At 52.5% G+C, this 25,984-nt stretch overlaps 1 protein-coding gene across 5 annotated transcripts in view; it reads left to right on the forward strand.

Annotated features, from left to right (window-relative positions):
• Nucleotides 1-669: 669 nt before the first annotated feature.
• COQ8A (coenzyme Q8A) overlaps nucleotides 670-25,984 on the forward strand; it is a 47,452-nt gene continuing 22,137 nt past the window's right edge. Inside the window, exons 1-2 of one of the 5 annotated variants that reach the window (XM_069545476.1) lie at nucleotides 670-1,077; nucleotides 23,418-23,603. In XM_069545476.1, the coding sequence (XP_069401577.1) occupies nucleotides 23,436-23,603 (168 nt within the window). In that variant the 5' untranslated portion in view covers nucleotides 670-1,077; nucleotides 23,418-23,435. Of the gene's footprint in view, nucleotides 1,384-17,222; nucleotides 17,405-23,417; nucleotides 23,604-25,984 lie in introns of those variants that run through there. The other 4 variants (XM_070289239.1, XM_069545477.1, XM_069545475.1 and 1 more) reach the window with 4 other exon arrangements.

Genomic DNA, 25,984 nt, shown 5'->3' on the forward strand with positions numbered 1-25,984 from the left:
TCAGCTTTCTTTATAGTCCAACTCTCACATCCATATACGACTACTGGAAAAACCATATCCTTGACTACACCTTTGTTGGCAAAGTAATGTTTCTGCTTTTTAATATGCTGTCTAGTTTGGTCATAACTTTCCTTACAAGGAGCAAGTGCCTTTTAATTTCATGGCTGCAATTACCATCTGCAGTGATTTTGGAGCCCAGAAAAATAAAGTCAGTCACGGTTTCCACTGTTTCCCCATCTATTTGCCATGAAGTGATGGGACCGGATGCCATGATCTTCGTTTTCTGAATGTTGAGCTTTAAGCCAACTTTTTCACTCTCTTCTTTCACTCAACTATATTTCAATATAAAACTTAAAAAATAAACTAGCTTGCATAATGTTATATTTTAATTCCTCAAAATCGGCTCAGCATAAAGGACAATGCTTTGACTTGAATATTTCTCTTTATGATCAGGGAGTGGAAACTGTCAGTTGGGGCTCGGGTCTGAAACACTGGTTGACGCGGAGACTTGGGGCCACTCTGCTTCAGTCCACGCACTTCCTTCCGGGGTAGCTCCGAGTGGTCCGCGGGGTCCCCTCCAGCTCCTTCCACGTGCTGGTGGGGCCCCGCTACCTAGGGCCCCCTAGAGGACACAGGCAAATAACCCCAAACACTGCTAGGGCCACTGCTAGGGCACGCCGGCCTGAGGCGTGGGAGGCCGGCCAATGCTGCCAGCCCAAAGCGAAACGCAAGTGGGCGGGGCCGGGCGCCGGAGGCGGACGTGCCTTCAGCAGGCCCGCAAGGGTTCCCAGCTCTGTGAGTCCCTTCTGGGGAACCGGGAGAGGGCTCCTCTCCTCATTACATAACGGCCTGAGCGGAGCGGGCCCGCTGTAGTCGCGACGGCTCCTTCCTCCGCCTCTACAAAGCCCGGGGAGTACCAGCCCGGGACAAGACAGCCGACAGCGGTCACCGCAGCTGCGTTTGCCGTCCCGTCTGGAGAAGGCAGAGGTCTCCGGGCACACGCGAGATGTCTCTCTAAACCCAATGCGTGGTCCTCAGTCCGGCTTTTTCAACTAGGGGAGAGGGCAGCAGCGAGGGGTAAGAATGGGAGGGGCCCTGCGCGCTGAGGAGGTCTCCCATTGGCTCCTCTCTCTCCGCTCTCAGACCCCCATTGGCCGCGGGTCGAGCGCACGGGCCGAGCACGCTGCCCCGCGACGCGCGGCGTTGGGCTGAGGCGGCGGCGCAGCCAATGGGAGTGGCCCGCGGGGCAGGGCTGAGGGCTCTGGGTCTCCGGGCGCGGGCGAGTTGGTAAACAGATCCGGAGCGCGTGCCGGGCGCCAGCGCTGAGGCGAGCGCGCGGAGGTTGCGCGAAGGTGACCGCGGATCCTAGCTTCCTGCAGCCGGGTAAGGCTGCTGCCCGCCGGCCGCCGCGTGCCCTGGGCGCCGCCTGCCTGAGGCCAGAGCAGGGCTAACCTCCCGCTTGGGCCCTTCTTGCATCCTCAAGTGACAGCGCGGCTTCCCCTTTGCGAGTTTCATTTGCCCCGAGTTCCGGGCCACGGCGCGGTGGGCGCGCTTCAGAGTGCAGGGTGGGCGCCTACGGCTGTCTGCTACCCCCGTTCCCACAGCCCATATCTGTCTCGGGGAGGGTGTGAAGGCTCCCTGCCAAAGCCTTGGGTCCTCGGAACTCGCCTAGCAGCCCTGGTGACCTGATGCCTTGTTTCTTGGTCGCCAGTACTGCTTTCCTGCCTCGCTTTCTTACGATGACATTTCTCTTCACGCCTAGACCCCTTTGCACTGTCTCAGGGGCGCTAATTGTCCCTGGCCTGAGGTTTGTGTCAGAACGTTGACGCCCTTGGCCCTAGCCAGCTGTTGGGTTTCACTGGTGAGGGTTTTGTATGAACATGGGAATGAGGGTCCTTTTTGGTTCTGTTCTCTGTTGGCTTTTCTTTGGCCCGTCCTCCTGCTTCTTCAAACACTGGGGTTCTTGTCAATGGTCGTGCCTTTCCCCAGTGCCTGCCCCTCTGCCAAACGGAGGCCGGTCCTCCCATGTACCTTGTGGGATGGGGAATACTGCTGGGGGGGCCGGTCTGGATGCTGGAACTCTCCATTTGGATGACAGGTGCCAGTCCTCTGAAGGCTGAGCGGCTTCTGTGCAGCCTTTCATCCTGGGTAGGGCCTGCAGCCCATTGGGAAACTCATCTATGCTCAGTTGGGCCTTGGGTGTGCGTGACAGAAGACTGAAGAGTTGGACCTGCCAGGCCTAACTTGCTGTTGAAGGATTTGAGGGTGCATGATGCCAGCTTGCCAGCTGTTATGCTGGCAGGAGGGCCCATCTCTGGAGAAGGTACAAAGCAGGAGGGTGCGGGGTGGGGGGGGGGGACTGGTGATTCTCAGGGGAAACACCTTTATGATTGATGATGGCTTTGGGTATTTTCAACTTTGCAAATGATGCAGACAAAACAGGGTTATGATTTGGGGCCTGACCTTGGACAACTCAAAGGAAAAGTGAACCAAGGTGGTCTGAATGCTTCCCTGTGTGTCGCATAAGCCAGGGTTTCTCAATTTTCAGCAGCATCCCTGGCCTCTATCCATTAGATGCTAGTAGTACCCCGCTCATCTTCCCCCACTAGTTGTGGCAACCAAAAGTGTCTCCACACATTGCCAGATGTCTCCTGGAGGACTCAGTCAACCTTGGTTGAGAACCACAGAGATAAAACTGTAAGAGTCTTCCTGTGCTGCCAGAGGCCCCCTGGGACCTGTCCATGAGCAGCTGAGAAGTTTAGGTAGCAGATAGCACTGTGCTCTCTGTCCTAAACCAATGATAGAAGCCATGTTGGTTGGCCTTCAAGGGAATTTCCTTACCCTCTTCTCCATACCTGGGGGGATAGGAGTGAGATAGGAAGTTAGAAACCTATGGGCATTAGCTGAATGCATGGCAGAGACTGAATCCAGAATACAAAAGAAGTGGGGATGCATACTAAGTCGCTTCAGTCGTGTCCGACTCTTTTCGACCCTATGCACTGTAGCCTCCTCTGTCCATGGGATTCTCCAGGTAGGACTACTGGAATGGGTTGCCATGCCCTTCTCCAGGGGATCTTCCCAACCCAAGGATCCAGCCCAGGTCTCATGTCTCCTGCATTGGCAGGTGGGTTCTTTACCACTAGTGCCACCTGGGAAGTCCAAAAGAAATGGGAGACTTGTGGTTTCTGTCTTTGGGGACTTTGCAAGACTGTGGGAGATATGCATGTGAAATAACCATGGGGTGGTTTGTAAACCGTGAGCAAAGAAGTTTAAGCTGTCAGTGCTGACTGAAAGGCCAGTTCAGTTTTCCATAAGTGGCTTTTGCAAAGGGATGCTTTGCTCATCCTCACTTATTTACTAAGACATCTATTACGTTTTATGATGTGAGAGGGGGCTAGGCCCATGTCTGCAGAGAGAAAGTGTCTGCATTTCAAACATGTATGTGGGTGTATTTACTTGTACCGTGTACACCTCCAGAAAGAGGCTACCCAGAAGTGTACTGGTGCAGAATGGACACATGCTTTTCCAGTTGATTAAAGCATCAGAGACAGTGTCAGAGACAATGAGCCATTTGTTTTTGCAGGGAAAGTCATTTTACTTCTGAGTCTAGAGTTTGTCTTCACTTTAACCCAGAATTTATGCCCCAAATTCCAAAGTCCCAAACTGATGGGGATGCCGAAAAGTGAAGAAACAATGATTATTGGACAGGAAAAACACCCCAAGTCCCTATCGTGGATTTCCTTTTCTTGTCATTGATTGGTCCTATGGGGATGTATCAGGATTTTCCCATAACACTCCTTGGTTTACTAGGGGGTCTTTTGGGTACCCTTTCTTGCTTGTAGAACAGAATCTGGACAGGGAGGTCAGTCTTCCTTTCTCAAAAAGAAGTTTAGAGAAGCTTATTATTGGGAAGCTCCAAACTCGGCAGGATGATTTTCCATCAAGAGCTGTGGACACTGAGTCATTATCTTTGTCAGTTGAAACAAGAGCTGTGTGCAAAATTAGACAGGAATATTTAGAGAGTTGTCTTGATCTGACAGTGGCATCTGGAAATAGTTCCAGCATTCTTGCTAAACAACAGCCAGGAACTTGGGAGAGCCAGAGAAAGAAGAGCCAGTGGGAGGGGGGAATGTGAGGGTCCTGCTCCATTAGGAGTTGTGCCCATGCAGGGAGAGGGAGTAGTGGGAATGGGGTCTGCTGACTCTGAAGCAGGGTCAGGACCCTGAGTGGGGTGCATCTGGGTGGGCTTCTCCCCACAACTTTCAAACCTGAGTGGTGTGTTAACAAGCATGTTGTTCATTGTGGGGTTATAGGCTCCTGAGCTCTTGACCTTTTTGCTTTGAGGTCATGGGCCTACAGTATATTTAAAGTTGGAAATGATCCTGAAAAAAATCTTTTTATTCTTCATACTTGAATATGACTTATTTTTTTTGTTCTGTCCATGCAGAGAAGGATTCATGAGAAAGTTGAGAGTTTTTCACTCAACTTGCCATTTCAGAGTATTGTAGATTCTCTAATAGTGACTGAGTTCTTGTCTCCAGAGCCCTCAGCTTGCTTTCAAAAACATTGTCCCATTTCCTTCTGGGTGGAGGGAGAGGGGCTGCGTTTGGTCCAAACCTGGGAAATCGTGTGTACCCTAAGGGTTGGTGCCCCTCCATGTCCTGCCCTGAAGAAAAGCCCTCTGTGACATTGTGGGTGGGCTTCCCAGGGGGCACTAGTGGTAAAGAACCCACCTGTCAACGCAGGAGATGTAAGAGATGTGGGTTCGATCCCTGGATTGGGAAGATCCCTTGGAGGAGGGCCCGGCAACCCACTCCAGTATCCTTGCCTGCATGGACAGAGGAGCCCGGTGGGCTACAGTCCATGGGGTTACAAAGAGTCGGACATGACTGTAGCACTTTAGCAGCAACAGCAGCAGCTGGTTATTTACTCCTTGTTGAACAAGTATCAGTTGATTGTATGCCTTGAGTGTGGCATTGGAAATATAAAACTGAACAGTTCCCTGGGTCCCTGGCCTCTGGGAATTGTAATAAAGGGTATGCAGATACCACCTAAGCACCCTCAGTGTGGTTTGGGCTAGGGACTCTGAGTGAGACCACTTCTGGCTAGTGACTCTTGGAGAAGGCATATTAACTGGGACACTGAGGATGAGCAGGATTTTAGCAGAAAGAGGCAGGAGTGTAGAGGAGTGAGGGGCCGGTGCTTCCCAGACTCTATGCTGAAGGCCAGGTTTTATTTTTTCCCAATTTGCTGCAGACCAGTACTTTCGTAAAACACACTAAAAGTGTCATCAGTTTAGTTCAGTCGCTCAGTCGTGTCCAATTCTTTGAGACCCCATGGACCACAGCATGCCAGGCTTCCCTGTCCTTCACCAACTCCTGGAGTTCACTCAGACTCACGTCCATCGAGTTGGTGATGCCATCCAACCATCTCATCCTCTGTTGTCCCCTTCTCCTCCCACCTTCAATCTTTCCCAGCATCAGGGTCTTTTCCAGCGAGTCAGTTCTTCACATCATGGCAGTGCTAAATTGCTGTGAGGGTTTCTGAGTGCTTGTGCTTAGTCACTCAGTTGTGTCTGACTCTTTGCAACCCCATGGACTCCTCTGTCTATGGGGATTCTCCAGGCAAGAATACTGGAGTCAGTTGCCATGCCCTCCTCCAGGGAATCTTCCCAACCTAGGGATCGAACTCAGGTCTTCCACATTGCAAGCGAATTCTTGACCATCTCAACCACCACCAGGGAAGCCCAAGAACGCTGGAGTGGGTAGCCTGTCCCTTCTCCAGGGGAACTTCCTGATCCAGGAATCTAACTGGGGTCTCCTGCATTGCAGGCAGATTCTTTACCAGCTGAGCTACCAGGGAAGCCTTTCTAAGTGCTTACTCCTGTTATTTCATCAAGGATGACACCTTTAGTCCCAGGACCGTTCTTTGAGTGGCATCTGTCCAGGCAGTGGGCTCTTTGAGCAGAAGCCTTGGGGCCGGTGACTGCCTGGTGGGGGTGAGTGCAGCTTGGTAGGAGGGTCAGGAGTTGAAGGGGAGCGGTGGGGGCCTGAGCTAGGGAGTGGATGGGGTGAGTCCCTATTTCCTGTTGAAGTAGCCTGTGCAATCACCCTTAGGAGTTTAGAATAGTCCACTAATACTTCTGTTGTGGCATTTTATCTCAGCAGTGGGGTCAGGGGGCCAGGCGGGCTTGGCCTAGCCCTCCTACTTCTCAGCTGATTATTCAGGCTGGAAAGGGTTCCCTGAGCGCCCACAGCTCAGCTGCAGCCAGAGGGTCCCTGACAGAGAGGGAGGTGGCTCCCTGCCCTGGCTTATGTGCAGTGGACGTGAGTATCCGAGGGTACTGGGCAGACTGTGCAGGACTGGGGGCTGTGGGGAATGGGGGCGGCCCTCTGCTGTGGGAACCCAGGGTGCAGTGCTACTGGTTCTGTTGGGAGAGGGCTAACAAAGTGGATTCCTGTGCTGGGAGGCCTAGGAGCTGGGGCCTGAAGGGTGCCTGGGTTTCTGTGGGAGAGAAAGGAACCAAAGCTGAGGCCCGAGCAGGAAGGGGCTAAAGTGGATGCCACTATGGGGAGGGGAGGGCACTCAGTAGGCAAACTGCGCAGAACGGGGACTGGATTATGGTGGAGGGCTCAGGGTAGATGAAGGGGAGGCTAGTGAGGTGGCCTGTGAGAAGTGAGGGCGGCCTGAGTCCCAGGTGGCAGGCCTTGGGGAGATGGAATGAAAGCGTAGATTCCAGAGAGTGTAACTCTGTGCAGGTGGAATCTCTTAAGTGACTGCTTAACCTGGGCTGCGATGTCTAGTGGGGGGAGCACTGTTTGGGGCGGATGGTGGTATCAGTGCTGAAAACAGGGTCAGGCGAGGAGGAGCTGGACTGGCGGAAGGAAGATGGTGATCGTTTTAGAAGCAAAGGGGTCGAGGTGCCTTGTGGGACTTTCCCCTGTATTCTTTTGTTATTAAGGTACAGCTTGCATACAGTAGGTTCACACTTTCTGGTGTGCAGTTGGGTGGTTTGGTAAATGCATAGAATGATGTAACCATTATCGCAGTCAAGGTCTAGAACTGTTCCGTTCCCCCTGCCCCCAGTTCCCTGGACCCTTTCATTGGTGTCTGTAGGACTTGGAGGGAGAGATGTCATGTATGTATAACTGGTTTGGTTCTGGAGTTGATTCAGTGGTTGGGATGGCCTGCCCCAGCTGGGAATGGCATGCACAGTCCTGGGGGAGCCGCCAGCCCATGGGGAGGCTGAAGCCTGTCCCCAGGGGACAGTGTAGGAAGCCGGGAGGAGAGGCTGGGGACCAGGCCTGGGGACACCTGTGCTGTGAGGATGAGGAGCTAGTGAAAGAAGCTGAGCTGAGGGGCTGAGAGTGAGTGATGGAAACCCAGGTCAGGATTTCCCAAGAGAGTGTGGGGCCAGCAGGAAAGGCTGAGGAGGATGGTGTTGGGGTGGCTTAGGTGGATGAAGCCATCAAGTGGCCATTGTGAGTGTCATGGTGTCGGGGGTGATGGTGGTGAAGAGCTTGGGATCTGGGCCAGGCAGCCTGTGCTGAGGGAGAAGGAAGGACAAGATGGGAGGTGCCCTCTGTCCCTAGAGGCATTGGCAGGGGTGAAGCTGAAGGAGAGACAGAATCAACAGGAGGTTTTTTCATATTTGGTGCATGAAAGCTGAGAGCAGGTTTGTGGGCTTAAGGGCGGAAGCTTTTGTGGAAGGAGAGGTTGAAGGCAAAACAAAAAATAGGTCAGAGGCAAGGTTCTAGAGGAGGAGGGAGAGGGAAGAATGGGATGGCAGCGTGGGGAGGAGACAGGATGAGGAGATAGGAGATAGGGGAGGCTAGGGGAGGGCTGAGGCCTGGACCAGGGCTTGAGGGCAAGCACAGCTGATTGCCTCTGTTTTAGGGAAGCAAGATGTCAGCTAGACGTGAGGGAGGCCCTCTGCTTGATATGAGAGGGGAGACTGGTCTGGGGTGGTGCTCAAAGGGGAAATCAGGCTCCTGGAAGCTGCTGAGGAGGGAGGGTGTGTGTGTGTGTGGGGGGTGTGTGTGTATGTGTGTGTGTGTGTGTGTGTGTGTGTGTAAGTGGGGCAGGGAAGTGTTTCCTGGTTCTCTGAGAAGGGGCCCAAATCCCTTCCCTGCTCCCTGCCTCTCCTACTGGACTTTTCCAGAGATGTTGCCTGAAAGAGGTCCCCACCTCTCCACCCCTGAGAAGCAAGTCTGCCCACCCCCGCACCCCCTACTCCACCCCACCCCACCCCACCCCCACCACACACACACACACGCTTGCTATTTTCATAGAGTGTCTAGAAGGGTTAGCACTCAGATTCTTTTGAGTGTGAAAATCTGTGTGTGTGTGTGTGTGTGTGTGCACGTGAAAGTTGCTTCAGTCATTTCCGATTCTTTGTGACCCCATGGACTGTAGCCTACCAGACTCCTTGGTCCATGGGATTGTCTAGGCATGAATACTGGAGTGGGTTGCCATTGCCTTCTCCAGCAGATCTTCCCAACCCCGGGATCGAACCCGGGTCTCCCGCATTGTAGGCAGCCGCTTTACTGTCTGAGCTACCAGGGATGACTCTAGACCCTGTTAAATCCCAATTTTTAGCACAGCCCTGGGTCATCCTGATCCGCTCAGGGGATAAAAGGCCATGACCTAATCTCAAATCTTGAGGTCATCTAGGTCAGTCTCAGCTTCTTATACACGAGGAAATGAGGAAGCTCAGCCCAAGGGAGAGCAAGAGTGCCCAGTGTCACATGTGGCTGGTGCCCACAGTGGGCTTCGAACCTGGGGCTAGCTGGCCGCAGAGGGTTCCTGCGATCTGCTGGGCGAGATGCAAGGTCCTGGGGATTGTTCACACACACACAACTTTTACGTTAAACCCAGATCCTGGGGTTAAGCCTGGTTTGCTTTCTGCCTGGCACATTTTCTCTGTTTGGCACCAGGCCTGGCTCAGGGGAGGGTGAAGGTAAGAATAGGTTGCCCTGTGACCCACAAGTGGTTACTGTTTGACAGATTCTGGAGCAAACATCTCCCATCTGTGTGAGATCAAAAAAGCAGTTTGTGGCTCTTGCTCCCTGCTGTGTTTATAGCCAACATTTGCTAAAGCTGAGGGCTGGGTACCATGTATGGGTCACGCCTGCTATGCCCCTGTTGCAGCCCACATGAACTCACTGTTGGTGGGCCAGACCTGCTCTCTTTTCCCCTCTTCCCTCCCACTCTTCTTCTAAGGAGGGAGTGGGGCCGGATAGGGGATCCCGGGTGGGCCACGCCACTCCCTCTGTGTCTGCGTGTCTGCCTGTGCATAGGGGCAGGCTCCCAAATGTCCCCTTACGAATGTTCTTCCCTGGCTTCTCCCTCTTCTGCCTGTTAAAACACTGGGGTGCTGATCCTACTGCTGTGTCTCTGCCTCTGCGTTGGGGGTGGTTCACAGTGATTGTGGACAGAAAGCGTTTCCCAGGTGCTTAGCATCCCTGGGGTCACTTGAGTTCTGGGTTCAAAAGATGGAGCTTGAGAAGCTGGGGAGCCCCTGGGTGCCCATGGGTGTGACACTCCTGGTGAGGGTGTAGAGCAGCGCCTGCCCTCAGCAGGAGTCGGGGTCTGGGTAAGAGAGTCCCCTCTCCAGGAAGGCACCATGCAACCCCGGGAGACGGGATGGGTACATAAAGAGTCATACAGGGCATGGCAAGATGACCTTAGACCATTAAGAGATGAGGGACTTTAGAGGAAGAGAGGTGGCTTTAGAATGGAGCAGGGGTCTGCTATGGAGCGTCTGATGTTTCATGAGGATGAGTAGGCCTTTGGCAGAGGAAAGGGTGTTCTGGGGGAGGCAGAGGGCGCAGCATGTGGAAGCGGGAAGACGTGTGAGTGTGTGTGTGTGTGTTGGGGGGGGGGGTATGTCCGTGTGTGTGTTGGCGATGAGCCATTCTGGCTGAAGCCCTGGTGTGGGGGAGATAGTGGGAAGTAAGCACTGGAAAGATGTCTTGTGGTCCACAGTGAAGAACCCTGAGGGCCAGGCCTGGGCCCATGGCCTTAGTTCTTCCGGCAAAGAAGAGTGGAGGTCAGGGAGGAGGCAGCCGCCTCACCCTCTGTCTGCCCTTTTCTCATTCTCTACCTGCATACAGTCATCTGTCTAGAGTTGTCCCTTGTAGGTTAACTCACTGGTTTTAAAAATTCTTGCGGTTTTGTGTACACTTCTCTGCTGGCTCAGATGGTAAAGAATCCACCTACAATACGGGAGATCTGGGTTTGATCCCTGGGTTGGGAAGATCCCCTGGAGGAGGGCATGGCAACCCACTCCAGTATTCTTGCCTGGAGAATCACCACGGGCAGAGGAGCCTGGTGGGCTACAGTCCATGGGGTCTCAAAGAGTCAGACACAACTGAGCAACTGAGCACAGCACACAGTGCCAAAGGGCTGCATGGGCTCTCCGTGGCAGGAGTCATTAATTTAGCCTTTATACCAGTGACATGCCCAAGTGTCCGTGTCTGGCCTGCATGTGGTGTTTGGAAGTGCTGCTGATGAAGGTTGGTACATGGTAGGACTGGGGCCACGTACCCAGTGGAGTGCACACCCAGAGTGGACCCAGTGTGAGGCTCCTGCCTCTTTCTCCCACTGTGTCTGAGACAGAACCAGGGTGGGATTGCTGGTGCTGAGAAGCCCGACACCCTCAGTCTGGTAGCTGAGCAACTTTCCAGTAAGGCAGTTTGGCCAGGTGGCGCTTGAGAGCCCAGCCAGCTTCTGGATTTTTATGACTCATAATTTTCTGCAACCAGCTGGATACTTTCCAAGGCATGAACTTTGTTGTGTTTCCGGGAGAGTGACTACTGATTTAAAAACATGTTTCTGACCGGGGTGCAGTTTTATTATTTGCTCTCACTTCCTAGGCCACAAGAGGAAAGGGCTGAGGGAGCCTGGGGTCAGGCAGGTGTCAATCGGCCAGCTCTTGACAGTGTTGGGACTAGAGTTCTCTTTACCGTGTGGAGCTCTGCCTCATCAGCAAGTCGAGACCGTAATTCCATACAGGGTTGTTGTAAGATGAAAGTGAAGTGAAGGTTGCTCAGTCATGTCTGAGTCTTGATGACCCCATGGACTATAGCCCACCAGGCTCCTCTGTCCTTGGGGATTCTCCAGGCAAGAATACTAGAGTGGGTTGCCATGTCCTTCTCCAGGGGATTTTTCCGACCTAGGGATCCAACCCAGGTCTCCCACATTCCAGGCAGATTCTTTACCATCTGAACCAGCAGGGAAGCCCTGGTTGTAAGATTAGGAGTAACACAAAGTGACGTATGCAGGCAGAAGGGGAATAATGACTGTTAGCTGTTCTTATTATTAATATTATTTAATTGAAATGTTTACTCTGCATTGAATGTTTTAAAAGGTTAAGAATATAAGTACTGAGAGCGTTCTGAGGGTGGGGGCTCTTACTTGGTGCGGGGCCCCACGCTGTGCAGTGCCTGGCAGGTAACACAAGTGCTCCGTGATGTTTTCAGTGTTGAACCAAGGCTGGTAGACAAATGGGGCATGTTTATACTGAATGCAAGCAGGACTCTGTCATCAGGAGCAGGAATGTGTCTCAAGCGGCCCATGGGACATGCCAGCACCCAGCACAGCCTCAGACGCTAGCTGGCACTCAGTGCCGCTTGTGGAGTGACCACAGTAAGTTATTTTAGAGGAGTGATCTCGAAATTATTCTAGAATACAGCCCTTCTTCCCAACCCAGCAATTTACCTTTGAAAAAATAGCCACTGCATTAGTTTCCTATTGTTGTTGTAAGAAATGACCACAAACTCAGTGACTTAAAACACTACCGATTTATTATCTTAACATTCTGGAGGTCAGCAGTCTGGTGTGGGTCTCACCTGGCTAAAACCAAGGAGTCAGCAGACCCTCTGGGGGCCCAAGGACAGAGCCGCTCCCCTCCTCTTTCCACTTCCGAGAGCCGCCTGCCTCCCTAGGCCGTGCCTCTGTCTTCACAACTGCATCGCTCCCACCTCTGCCTCTCTCGCATCTCCCTCTCTGACTTGCATCCTCCTGCCTCGCTCATAAGGACCCCTGATTACGCTGGGCCCAGGTGGATAGCCCTCCATCGCAAATTCTTTAATTAATCACACCTGCAAAGTCCCTGTCACCACATAAGATAACTTAGTCACAGATTCTGGGGATTAGAATATGTGTGTTCATCTGTGTGAACATGTCTGGGTGGCCATCATTCAGCCGGCCACAGCCACCCACAGTATTTTGGCCAGATTTACACAACCTTATAAATACCTGATTTTAGTTTAAGAGAAACTCCTCAACTACAGCACCAGGGTCCTTACTCACCTCTGTGTGACACTGCAGATGACCTTTGTGTTTGTGTGGCCTGTGTGTATGTCGGGGGGAGTGGGGGTGGAAAGAGTCATCGATATGTGAGATGTGAGCCTCCCTCAAGAAGCTTATTATTGAAAAGACTTCTATGTGCTAAAGGTAACTTACAAATGGGGCAGAATCTGACCAGAGCTGGATTGGTCAATCAATGGAAAGTCTTAAGTTCATAAGCGCTGAGAAAAAATGAGGGCCCGATTTAGACATATGTCCTTGAATATATTCAAGGAATGTTGAATATTTTCGTCCATTTCAAAGTACTTCTGTCTCTCTTATTTAGATTGGACTTAGGCCATCGTTAGTATCCAGGTGAGGTTATAGGAAGCAGGTTCAGGGACCTGGAGCATTCTGGCTGATCAGAGCAGAGCTGATGCCCAGGCCCAGAGGCTGGCATCACGCAGACAGTCTGCATGGGTGATGGGTGCATAGGTGAAGTGCACAGGTGAAGGAGTAGGTGTGTGCATGTGTGTGTATGTGTGTGGTGGGGATACACAGGTGTGAATACAGATTGGACGGGAGGCCTGGGTCCTGACTTCAGCCTCCACCTTCAGGCTCAGGAGTTAGGGGTTTATTCTGTAGAAAACTAGGAGCCATTTGAGCCGAGGGTGAATCGTGATGCAAAAGGCTTTGAGGATTAATCTGGCGGCAGATGGGCTGTAGGATGGAGCCAGGGAACTTGTGGGCGTCAGGGGTTTCCCTGCACTGTCCCTCCCTGAAAATACCTAGCGAAAGCCTCCCGTGCAGTTATCTTCTCTGAGAGTGGCATCGACCGTGTTGAGGATTACCAGCGGTATTTTTATCCTGCTTGTCCTGGGCACTGGTTGCAGGCTGCCAGCACGCCGGACTGCCTTTCCTGAGTAATGCCTCACACCACAGCCGTAGACGCCACACTGGTCCCCAGGAGAGGGTGAGTCTGCCCTCCCTGAGTCACATCTGGTACCGTACGTGGCCCGGCTGCTGGGAGTGTAAATCAGTAAGAGGGTTGTCCACACTGGTCTCATTCATGCTCTCTCTGGTCTCACCAAGTCCAGACCTCATTCCAGAGTGTCTGTGTGGTCTTAATAATGATCATCAACTAGCAGGTTCTGAGCACCTTCTGTGTGTGCCAGGCACTCGGGCTCCTAAGTACTATTATATGGATTATCTAACCCACTCCTCTTGAGAACAGATGAGGGAAACTCAGGTGCAAAGATGAGCTTAAATGACTAATTAGGTCAGCAGCAGAGTCAGAATTTTAACCGGGAGTGCCCAACTCCAGAGCATCTTGACTGCTTCATCAGTATCACTTCCTGAACCAAATCTTTTTTAATCTTCTTAGCAGAATACGTTGGTTCATAATCAGACAGTGAGACTGCACTCAGGACCCCATGCTTGGCATGTTGGTGTTTGTAACCAGTTGCGTTTGCTCCCCAGTGAGAGGAAAGGTCACCTGGGGCCCCCTGAGGTACCCACCTGTGCTCTGGAGGCCTGGGCTGTGCAGGTTCATTCGTGGCCTGAGTTTCTCTCTGGATTGTCATTAGAGGCTGGAGCTTCTCCTGCTGCTGTTTTTTCGATTCCCTCCCGCTGCCCCCAGCCCATTGTCCACTTTGGGGCAACATACCAGGGAGTCCTAAGAATATCTTAATTTCCCAGTGGGTGAAGAATGGAGGCTTGCCATCGAGGATATCACTCTTTTGCTTGTTTTCTCCTTTTACCTGTTAAATGGTTGCGGGGCTCCTGAGCCATGATAGATTCGAGTTCTAGCTCTTATTTTGACTTTGGGCAAGTGGTGTGACTTGTTGTGTGACTTTGGGCAAGTTACTTAACCTCTCTCTGCTTTAGTTCCTTCACTGTACGATGGACATAATAGTAGTACTTCCTTGAGTGAGGGGACTTCCCTGGCAGTCCAGTGGTTAAAACTCCAGGCTTCTAATGCAGGGGTTGTGGGTTCAATCCCTGGTCAGGGAAGAAAGAAAAGTAAGTGAGGTAATACACATAGAACACTTAGCACACAGCCTGGCATATAATAAACTCTCAGTAAATAAGAGAAGCTACAGTTATCATCATTATGCTGGTCTTCTGCTCCAGATGTTTGGGGAACCAGTGAAATTCACTGGAGAATGTCAGAGTGCCCGCTATTCAACAAGCTCCTGAGTGTGTTAGCATAAGAGTCTATACTTTTTAAATGGTTTCCAAAAAAATCCCTATAGTCTGGAAATGGCTTTTGAAGGAACATGAAGTTCTTAGCGTAGGAGACAACTTGAGGCCCAGAAATAAACTTCTTTCCTTACAGGGGACAGTTCCACTGTGCCAGCCAAGGGCTGCGTCTTCAGCCCCGCGTGGAGTCTGTGGTGAGCAGCCTGGACCAGGGCAGGAGGCTGCCCTGTCCTGCAGCTGGGGGCTCAGTGGGCGGCTGAGAGTGGGAGCAGCAGTGGGCATCCTGTCTGCCTGGCTCTCCCCTCCCAGGCACACACTGGTGCTTGCCTGGCAGAGGGGCCCCCTGTTAGGGATATGGTGAAAGTTCTGGAATGGAGGACTAGATGATGGAGGTTAAATGATGATGGATTTATAGCCATTCAGTCTCAAGCAGTGGACTGACAGTGCACTGGTCATCTTAATGTGAGATGAGGAAACGCGGGAGGCAGCTGTATGGCTGAAAACCTTGGGAAAGGCAGGAGGAAGGAGAACAGGAAGTCGGCATCTGACCCCACCCCACCCCTGGCCTGACCCCTTCATTAGCAGCCCTCAGATCATCCTGTTCTGGGCGAGCCAGTAAAAGGTGGTCACCTCAGAGCCCCTCCTCTGTTCAGCCCCTGCCTGGGGCCTCTGGGTAGTGGGCAGCTCTATGCCTGGGAAGGTGCCCAGCTCGGGGTCAGGAGCAGAGCTCTACTGAGGTGTGCTCACCCCAATGCCAGCTTTGGTGGACTGCTCTAACTCCAGTGACCTTTCCAGATTTCCTGGGACAGTTGAGGTTATGTTTTACTCTGTTGCCCTAGAATCGGGGTCAACACACTTCCCTGAAAGAACCAGATAAGGGGATATTTTAAGCTTTGTGAGCCATAGTTCTCACTCGCAACTACTCAGCTTGGTGTTATAGCTTAAAACCAAATCAAACTAAAAAACCCCAAACAGCCGTAGGTAAGACATATCAATGAGCTGTTGACAGTACCTAAAGGAATGAGCAGTAATCTGTGTTCCAGTAAATTCTTATTTTAAAAAAAACAGGCAGCAGGACTGGCTTTGTCCCCTTGGTTTGCTGACCCCTGATCTAGAAGGGCACCAGTCATATTACATCTCTTAACTTCTGGTTCAGAAAAATGTGATCACTGCACTAACTACATTATTCTAAACTAGGATCCTGTTTTGGGGGAAAGTACCCATTAATTGTTTCTGTCTTTTAACACAGGGCCAGCATTAGACCTGCCTGTGCCAAGTGATTTTCTCACCACTTCCTGAGAAGGGCAGTTGAGCTTCTTTCCCGAAAGAGGGAGGGCCATGTTCCATCTTCCGGGTGGCCTGGTAGGGGCAGTTGTCTTCTGATGAAGGACAGTGGCTAAACGAGGGTGTGGAGAGGCCTTATTTATAGCTTTCTGATCTGCCATCCAGCCCTCTGCCCATCGCACCCAGGACAGACACTTGAGGGACGTGGGATAGTTCCTTTGAATCACACCTCTGTGTGCTTGCTTGTATTTTTCATCTTAACAGTAGATATTGAAGATTATTTTTTTTGTAACTTATTTTCTGTTATAGAAGTAGTGCATGTTCTTTGTTGAAAACTTTAGGAAATAAAGCAAATGAAGAAAGTAAAAAGAATTTTATTACCCCACCACCCAGAGAAGGCCTGTTTTGCATGTTTGCTATCTATCACCCATCACCCTTCTTTCAAACTTCTTTCCTCCTCCTTCTATCCTTCCAAAACAAAGGATAATATTGTTGTGTAACCTGCTTCCTTCCTACGTGGGAATATATGGTAAACTTTCTTATTTGCCAATGAACACCTTTCATAGTGTCACTTTAAGTGGCTGCACAGCAGTCCATCTGTGGGTGTACCACTATTTATGCAGCCAGCCTTAGTGTTGTGATTTATGTTCTTGTGGCTGAATTATCACACAGTCAATGTTAAGGAAATGCAGTTTGACAGAATTTGGCAGGATGCTTGGATAACTCCCAGAAAGGATGGCCTGGGAGGGCGACAGGGAAAGGGGACTTTGTAGTAGACACTCAGGTTGGGGTATTCCAGAGGTCGCTTGTAGCTGTGGGGCATGAATGACCCTAGTAGCCTGTTCCCCATTGTGGAAGCTTGGCTCACCAGGTCTGGCTGGGACTGACTGAGAGCGGAGGGGTGGGTACGAGGTGGGGTTGGAGCGGGGCACAGGCTCTTTTTCTTTGTCTCTTTTCCTGGGTTCTTCTTCCTGTTTTCAGTTGGCTTTGAAAATTGATGTGTGTTAGGATATTTCTGAACCTGCTGATGAATGGGCCCTCAGGCCAGACCTCACTAGGGCCAGTCTGAGATACTGGCCCCTGGGGTGTGATTTTAAAGGCCAACATGAAGGGCACATCTACAGAAGTTTATGGATTTGGGCTTCAGAAGTTTAAGTCTTTTCTGTAACACACACACTCTTATCAGTCCTTGGAGGAAACAGTCCCCTGGTGTTTTCATTTTCTAAGAGGGAAAGCAAGAAGGAAAAATTTCAAGCATGTAAAGGAACTTTCCAGTGTCCATGCAGACTAAAAATTGTTCATGCCCAAAGTAAAAAAAGATTACCCTTGGCCACCTGTGAGCCCCCATCCTGGGCCTCCTGGAGGTCACTAAACGGTCTTTTCCCAGGAACACTAAGTTACAGTCTTGAGATTCCTTTGGTGGCTGTCTCCTTTTTCAGTTTCTTGAGGAAGAGGAATGGGGAAGGAAGGGGCAGTGGAAGGTTTCCACTTAGGGACAAAGCCAGACTTTTAGGGAGCAGCAGGGAGAAGCTTTGAGGAAAGGGTCTCTGTTTAGACTTCTGTCTGGCCTTGAGTGTGGGCCGCCTTGGTTCCTTTTTCCCTAGTCTTCCAGGACAGGATTCTTACGGTAAGTTTCCAGGACCAACAGCAGCAGCAGGTGGGAATCTATTAGAAAGGTAGATTTCCAGGTTCCCTTTCAGACCTAGAGAATCAGAAACCTGGGGTTGGGGAGCTGCAAGCTGTGTTTTAGCGAGTCTCCTGGGTGATTTCTGATGCCCTGCTAAAGTGTGAGAACTGTACCTCAGACAAGGCTCCTAGGAGACCTTTGATTCCATGTGTAGATTAAAAGCCGCAAGCAGGTGTGAGCCTGTCCCAGAAAAGGTAGGCTTTCTTAAATCTTGGGGGGACCAGCTGAGTTCATTTCTGTCTGCTCTGTGTCAATGTGGTGTGAGTTGCTGGTGACATGGAGAGGAGACCACAGGTGTGGTCTGTGCCCTCCTTTGGCTCACAGCTCAGTGTGGGGGACCCACAGGAGATTTAGAGCACAGTCACTGCTACCTGGGGATGGAACAAGGAGCTGTGGAGGGACGTGGGTGGGCTTTGGGGATGGGACATGTTGGGGAGAACATCCCAGAAGAGGTGCTGTTTGCGCTGAGGTCTGGTGAGAAGGAAAGACATGCATTCTTGCATAAGAAAGCGGGGGTTGGGGGGCAGAGAGATCAGTTAGGGGCTGCTGTGGTTGCCCAGCTGGGAGCACCTGGGGGGGTTAGGAGAGGTGGTCGCAGTCCTCAGGATGGGTATCCTGGGTGGGCGGGTAAGGGGAGTGAAATCAGTTCCGGATGTGCTGAGCTTGATATCCGTGGGACACTGGGTGACGTGCATGCAGCAGCCGAGGCTTGAAGCCTGCTCGGGAAGGCTTGTCAGTGAGCTTCACACACACTCCCCAAGACAAAGGGCTTGCTGTGCAGCTTGCTTTGGGGTCCTTACACCAGGCATCCCATGGCTTCCAGGCCAGCTCGGGATGGGAAGAGATCATAGGAGGGTGTGCTCGCTTTTAGAGAGACAGACTCTGGGGCTTTCCTTGGATGGGGGCTGGTCTGTCTTGTCACACTTCATACTTACAGAGGGGATTGAACAGTGGCTTAATAAATTTATTCTCTGTCCCTGGCTTACTGTCACCTTGTGAGAAGAGACAGGTGACGGATTGTGAATTCTGGCAGTGAAGGAGGGGCTTGGGGATGCATATGGGAACCCTCCCCCCAAATAAAATTCTCCCATGTGGGTCCGGATGGAAAAATTTATGGTGACCTTATTTGTTTAATGCTTGTCAGGATTGTCTGTTCTATGTAAGTATGTATTTTGTATCCCCGCATGGGGTATGTATCCCTGCATGGGGATACGCCACGCGGCTTGTGAGATCTTAGTTCCCTGAACAGGGCTTAAACCCAGGCCACAGCAGTGAAAGCGCTGAGCCCTAACCACTGGACAGCCGGAGAAGTCCCATTTATTTTTAAAAAGAACACAGCTCATTGTCCTGCTGATACATCTTACTGTAACTGGCCAGGTAGGCATCACTTGGTGGATTTTTTTTTTTTTTTTCAGTTCTGGAGGCTAGATTTGAAGGCCTTCACACCACAGGTAATTTCCAGCTAAAGGATCTCAGAGTCTGTTTTTCAGCGTGAATGAAGGCTCGTGGGGAAGGTCAGAGAGTGAAGGTTCAGCAGGAAGATTTCCTCTCGGAGCGTGAGGATTCTCATGTCAGGGGGCTGTGCTTCTTTCTCAGTGTCTGCCCCTGGGGAGTGGTGAGCTGCATTTGTTCCAGTTCTTTCTCTCTAGACAACAACTTTGTTTACTTCCTTTATAGCCCATTAGCATGTTAGACCGGAAAAGGGGCCTGGAGACCCCCTCCCGGCCCCCACCCACCCTCAGCGCCCTCCTGCTGGGGAGGCGGGCAGTGTGCTGTGTCCGAGGCTGGGCTGGCTGGGCTCCCAGGCTTTGCCGCTGCTCAGCTGCCTCCCCTGCACCTGATCCTCGTGTGTTAGTCTCAGTTGGCCTCTGGTTGTTGCCGTGGTGGCCGTGCCCATTATAGATGTGTGTGCATGCCACTGCAGCTGTGAGCGCTGGGGCCAAGGGCAGGTTCATCCCAGGACCTGCGCAGGCTAGTCCAAAGCACCAGGGGGGAATTGTGTTGAGAAAATAGACCGAGTGACTTTATTTTAGTGCTGGTGCCTTAGTGGGCGCCCCTGAATGTGAGTGCCCACCCTCCACCCCCACTGCTATATTCACTGGTGCTCGCTCAGAGGAGAGCGGGCGGCGCCCAGGTTGTCTGGGTGCATGGTGCCAAGTGGGTGAGGAGCCTGAAAATACCCTTCATCCCTGTATTGTTCCTCAGCAAGGTCCCCCAAACCCGTTTAAGAACCAGCAGGGTGAAGCGGGCCGGGGTGAGGGCTCTAATACTTGAAGCTGAAATCGTGATGAGGATAAGATTTGAAACTTGTGGTTAATGTGCTTTCGGGGCTTTTGCTTTTATTTACCTAAGATCCTGATGAAAGTGCCTGCTGGTGTAGCTGAGTGCCTGGTGCCTGTGCATTCCTGCAGGGGTTTTGCACCAACATTCAGGATAGCTGAATTCTGAGTCACGTTGGGGTTCTGGTGTATTAGAAGTAGGATTTATGAGAGCCAATTTTTGAAAATCAGAAGGTGAACACAGTTCTGGAAAGGTATTTCCTCTGGCAGTTGTCCACCTTCCCATCCCTGCTCCTTGAGGGTAGACATTCCTTTGTCAAAAAATACCCGGTATTGACTAAGGTTTGAATGTTTCACTTTGTACGCAGCAGAGCAGCATGTGGGGAGGTTTGGGGGCAGTGGTCCCTGCACGTTAGATAAATATCCTCAAGGGGGCTGGCATGGGCTGCGATTTTGAAATATGTGTCTACCTACGAATCTGTTCACGAGGTCAGACTGTTTATGAACAGCATCTGTTAACGTGAGAAGAGGCAGTATTGCCCCACAGTAGTGGGAAGGTGTATTTCCGTGATGTCATTGCCATGTGGATGGAACCTGCCTTCCCAGGGGACTGGCTCTAGTCCTCCTCCTCCATGACGGCACTCGCTGTCCAGGGTGAGACAGGCACCCATGGAAAGTTCTCCGGTATGAGGATTCAACCATGCAGGCAAGAAGTGAGGCATAGCGAATTAATTTTTCATTTTTTTAAAGATGACATATTTATTTGCCACTTTGAAAGTGGAATATGTGAACTAAAAGTTAATGAAATACAGTTAGGAAAATAGTGAAGGAGACTGTTATTACTTATATTTCCCAAATGCAGGAATTTAATTTAAAAAAAAACGGTCAGGAGCCACGCGGCAGAGCAGTTCTCCTGGGTTTCCTTACTCTGCTGCTCTTCACCCGGGTGCCCTTTCCCAATAAAATCTCTTGCTTTGTCAGCAAAAAAAAAAAAACAAAAAAAAAAACGGTCAGTTTATTTAACATTTTTTTCCTCTTTTGAATTTTTAAAAAATCATCATTGTAATGTAGGTGTCATCCTGGCCCATCAGGTACTATGCTCAGGGCTGACATACTTAGAAACCAAAAGAGTTAGGACTGGACTCTGGTGGTTCCAGACCTGCCTCTTCAGAGTGCAGGACCATACCTGGGTATTTCACAGTGGGGCCATTCAAGCTAGGCAGGGGAAATTGGCCAAAAAACCCACTTATCTGCTTTGCTCTAGCAAAACTTTAGTTATGTGGTTATGATAACTTGGATGAGAAATTTAGTAGAATTAGTTTTAAGCCTAAAAACAGAATGAAATAGGTCTATCAGTTAGCAGACAAGGTGAGGTTTTGGACTTATCGAGGCTTGTGGCCTGTGAGGTGCTTCCCCGGTGGCTCAGTGGTAAAGAATCTGCCTGCAATGCAGAAGCCACAGGAGACGCAGGCAGATCCCGTGGAGGAGGGCATGGCAACCCACTCTGATATTCTTGGCTGGAGAATCCCATGGACAGACGAGCCTGGCGGGCTACAGTCCATGGGGTCCCAAAGAGTCGGACACAATTGAAGCGACTTAGCATGTGTGCACATGGCCTATGAGAGTCTCTGCTTGGTTATCTGGATTGGATTTAGGAGTGAGCAAGGGGAAGATCTGTTTCTGGGGACTGCTGCAGCAGAGGGGTATGGTGGATGGTCCTGGGACCACCTGCAAGGGTCCTTCTGAACAGATGGGGCTGGGGCCCCGGCCTCTGCCATTGCGTGTCCCTGATGTCTCTTTCAAAACCTCTCTCTTTGTGAGTGAAATGTGTCATGGGTGGGACTGGGGGCAGGGCAGCTGTTGAGCGCTGGCACCAGCTGCATTTGAGCTGTGATTACGTGATCTTTTCCCAGTCCTGGACATTTGGTCTGTGGGGCTCACACTTGTTTATTGCCATAGGAGCAGGAGCCCAGAGTGGAGCCCCGGGTGTGAAATAGCACTGGGTGATGGGCAGGGCTAGCTTCCCCCCTCCTTCCCGTCTCCCTCAAGGGTATGGTCACCTTCCAGAAACCTCCTTGGCTGTGATTAGGGTACAGGAGGTTCATTTGTGTCTAATCAGTGCCTCCCTGTGGGAGTGCCTTGGTGTCTGTGGACTGAGCGTTTGGAGCTGAATGGCCTTAGCCAGTTCCTTAATGCCTCTTACTTTGGTTTTCTCCTTTGTGAAATGGGGGCAGTGATATCCATGTCATTAGGTAGCTTATAAAGATTAAAAGGAGATGGAGTGTGGAAAGCACCCCAGCCTAGTGTCTGGGAGCTGTCTTCCTATGAAGGTGAAGGGGTCTTTGAGGGCAGGTTGGGTGGGTTGTCTTAACTTTCCAGGCTCCTGTGTGTTTGTGGGTTTCTCTTCTTTTAAGTAAAAGTAGCTGTGCCCATGCTTAGAAGCTGAGCGGATCCCTGCAGGTGTCTCTGGACTGACGGGCTGCTTCCCCGTGAAGGGCGGACAGGAGCGAGCCTGCGTCTTTGAAGTCCCAAGGGTTCTGATTGAGATCCTTGTCAGTGCTCTGGCCTGACCTTCCTGTCTGCACTTCTGTTAGTTAATCTGATGAGAATCCTGAAGGTGTCTCTGGGACGGTCCCCTCCCTCTTGCTGGCCCAGCCCTGCGTCCAGGGTGTAGCTGCACTTCTGGGCCTCCTTGTGTTTGTTCCCAGGTTTGTTCCTGTGGGTCTCCTGCCCACTGTACCTTCACACCGATCCTCTTGTCTCTGGGACTCCTGGTGGATCCCAGCTCCTCCCTGCCCCCTGGCCAGAGTGCTCCTTCCCACCCTGGAGTCTCCAGCTCCTTTCTTTTGCCTGTTTTTTCTTCAGCGGCACCCCCTCATTTTAGCTTATCTTACCCTTCCCAGCAGCACAGCCCCAGGTAGGTCTTGAGCAATGCCTGGGAGATTGCCAGCACCGCCCCACCCTGTGAGGCATGCTGTGTGCACTGGCTTTCCACTGCTTCACTGCTGACATAAAGAAACGCGCTTTATGCTGCGACCCAGTAGAAAGGAGAGAACAGCTGGCACGCGCGTGGAGGGGACCCAGGTTTCAGGCCAGGCCCTGCCGGCCTTGTTCCTGCACAGTGTCCTATATCATGTTGCTGGTTTTTAATGCTGGTTAGGATTTTCCAAGAGCATTGCCTGAGTGTGGGGAGGGATTATGGCTGTCCCTTGGTGGGCGTCTTCAGGGGCTTCAGGGCAGAGCAAGAGTGCCTGGGCATGGACAGACAGCCCCTGAGGATTGGGGTTGAGGGCCCCAGAGGCCTGCAGGGAGGAGTTCCCTCCCCAACCTACAGTCTAAATCAGGGACTCCCAGATTCAAGTCCTAGTTCTGCCACTTGGTGGCTGAGCAGCTTTAGTTAAATCCCTTCACCGTGTGCCATGAAGTGAGGAAACATGGGCCCGGTGCGCGGCCCCAACTCCACAGACCCTCTCTCTGCTCAGCACCCTGCAGCGTGGGGAGCCACTCAGTCTGCCCTGGGCCCTGGGCCCTCCCTGCCTTTCTCTCAGCCAACCCAGGGGGGAGGTCACTGGAAAAACCAAACAGCCAGAGTTTGGGGTAGAGGGGTCCGTGTGAGTGACCCTGTGTGGGGCGTGGAGCCCCCACCCTGACTTGGCCCCCCCACTCTCTTCCAGCCCTGCAGGGTGGCTGCCATGTTGGGGGACGCCATCATGTTGGTCAAAGGCTTTGCCAAGCTGACCCAGGCGGCCGTGGAGACCTACCTGCAGCACCTGGGCCTCGGCGGGGAGCTCCTCCTGGCGGTCAGGGCTATGCAGTCCACCGCCGCAGAGCAGGTCGGCATGGTCTTTGGGCAGGTGCAGGTAAGGAGGCCGCTTGGCGGTGGGAGGGGCCCTGGACTTGGAGGTCTCGGTGAAACCAGGGGGTGAGCCAGGACACCTCCAGGATGGCCGTCTCCTTGTGGCCAGGGCCACACAGCCCAGTGTTTAGCGTAGCCCACGTCCTTCTGGGTGTGAGGGGGAGGCTGCTGCCGTGTGACTGGAGTTTCAGTTATAGGAAGCTTCACAGATCTGGGAAGAACCCTAGGAACATGAAGCCCAGCACGCTCTCCAGTCTGACCAGTAACTCACCAGCACTTACCCTGTGCCTACTGGTGCCAGGCACGGGGCGCAGAGGGGAGAGACAGGCCCCGCCCTGTGAGGGGCTGCCTGTGGTTTGCTCTGTTCACTCTGCCTGGCCTGGGTTCAGTTCCTGGGCCTGTCCTCAAGGTACTGAAGAGAGGCCTTTTTAATTTGGGGAATTAAAAAATGCCACAAAGATGAAACTCACGGTCCCCTGTGTTCTTAGGAGAGGCAGCTGGAAGGATCCCAGTGCATCTGGAAGGCCAGATACCCTTCCTTCTCTGAAGCAAACAAGTACTTTATAAGACAGAGCACCTTCTGCCTGCCCCTCTGGCTTCCGTTAGTGTTTCTTTGTTGGTCAGCTTTGTAAAGCGACGCGAGGTCTCCCATGTGTGGGTGGGTGGGGCAGGCACATGTTGCTGGACATTGTGCCTCAGCATCAGTGTCACAGGGTCAAGTGTCAGCAGGTCTTCCGGGGCTTCGAAACCCTTGCCCCTCCCTGCCACCCACCCCACCCCGCCTGGCCGGGCTGGGGTCTCCGGGAGCTGACTCGGGAGCCCTGCCGCTTTCCAGGGCAGCAGCCTCGCCTCCCGCCTCGCTCTCGTCCCTCCTGTTGTCTCGTGCTGAGACCTCGACGCTTTACTGTCCAAGGGGAGGGCTGTAAGCAGAATGGAGTGCTGGAGCCGTAGTGGTCAACAGGGTTGCTGTGGCAGAGCGCCGCCCACCGCGGCGTCACCCGCCTGGTCCACACCCCGTTCCTGACGGTCTGAGGGCGTGGGGAGGGTCTGCGTGTGCTTGCGTGGACGTGTGTGCACTCACGTGTGCCTGGGCACGTGTGTGTTGGGAGCCGTGCTGTGAGGGAGCCCCGCTGCTGCTCCTCTTCCATCTCTGCCCTGTCCTTCTAGGCAAGGACACGCACGCTCCTCCAGGCTCTGGGCCTCCCCTCGGCCAGTCTTAGGTTAGGACTGCCAGCCTCCCCTCCTGCTCTCTGAGGTCCAGTGGTGATACCGTGTCTCTGTCTACACAGACGCCTTCACCTCGCAGAGGTCTTCACTCCTGTGGTCTCTTACGAGCCTCACCGTTGTCCTGGGAAGGGTGCAGGCCCAGATGCTTACCCCCCTTTTCAGATGGGGAAACTGAGTCTCAGCAGTCTGATGTGGTCATTGATTGGCAGGACCGGAATCCTGTGTCCTCTTCACACGCTGTCTCTGTCCGCGCCCTCTGCTGAGGCGGGGCTGTGCCCTGGCTGCCTCGCTTGGTGCCCCGGCTAGTGAGGAGCCATCGCCTTCCTGTTGAACGTTTGCCTGTGGAACACCCGAAGTGAAGTTGTCTCACTTGGGCCTCCTAGGAGCGAGGAGCGTGTAAGGTGTGGGCAGGCCTCCCTGAGAGGCGAGGGAGCTCCCCGCCCGCCCCTGCTGCCCTCGGACAGGCCGGTTCCTGGTCCTGGGAGAAGACCAGGCCACGCGCCGGCACAGGCACTCGGCAGTAGGAGGGAGTGATGGCCCCCCGCCTGGAAGGAGGCACTGCGCGGCAGTCTCCAGCGCGCTCCACTTTGCCTCTGCACACTAGGAGGGTGGAGGCAGATAGCCCAGAAGCCGCTCTCCCTCTGCTTCCTCAGGGGGTTTGCTCACTGACTCATTCAGCAGACACTCACTGGTCCCCTTGACACGCTCAGGTCCCTTGAATTCTGCATAATCAGGTCATGGTAATGCAGGGCTGGTGGCCAGCAGGGGAGTTACAGGAGTTACGTGGCTCGTGGGACCCTGCCCCAGACTCCCTCTTTCCAGGGCCTCCCTGGCCACTTTGAGAGGTGCCTCTTGATTCCAAATACAGCTCATTTCTTCTTTGAGGAAGGTGCTGCCAGGTGGCCTTGGGGCAGCCGGTGGGGCCAGCCTTGGCTCCAGGTCCTTGCTCTGCCTGGTAGGCCATGACCAGGTTATTTCAGCTCTCTCAGCCTCAGTTTCTCACTTAGAAAGAGGACAATTCTGAAAGAGATGGGAATACCAGAGCACCTGACCTGCCTCTTGAGAAACCTGCATGCAGGTCAGGAAGCAACAGTTAGAACTGGACATGCAACAACAGACTGGTTCCAAATAGGAAAAGGAGTACGTCAAGGCTGTATA

Source organism: Ovis canadensis, chromosome 12, assembly GCF_042477335.2.
Source record: "Ovis canadensis isolate MfBH-ARS-UI-01 breed Bighorn chromosome 12, ARS-UI_OviCan_v2, whole genome shotgun sequence".
Lineage (NCBI taxonomy): Eukaryota > Metazoa > Chordata > Mammalia > Artiodactyla > Bovidae > Ovis > Ovis canadensis.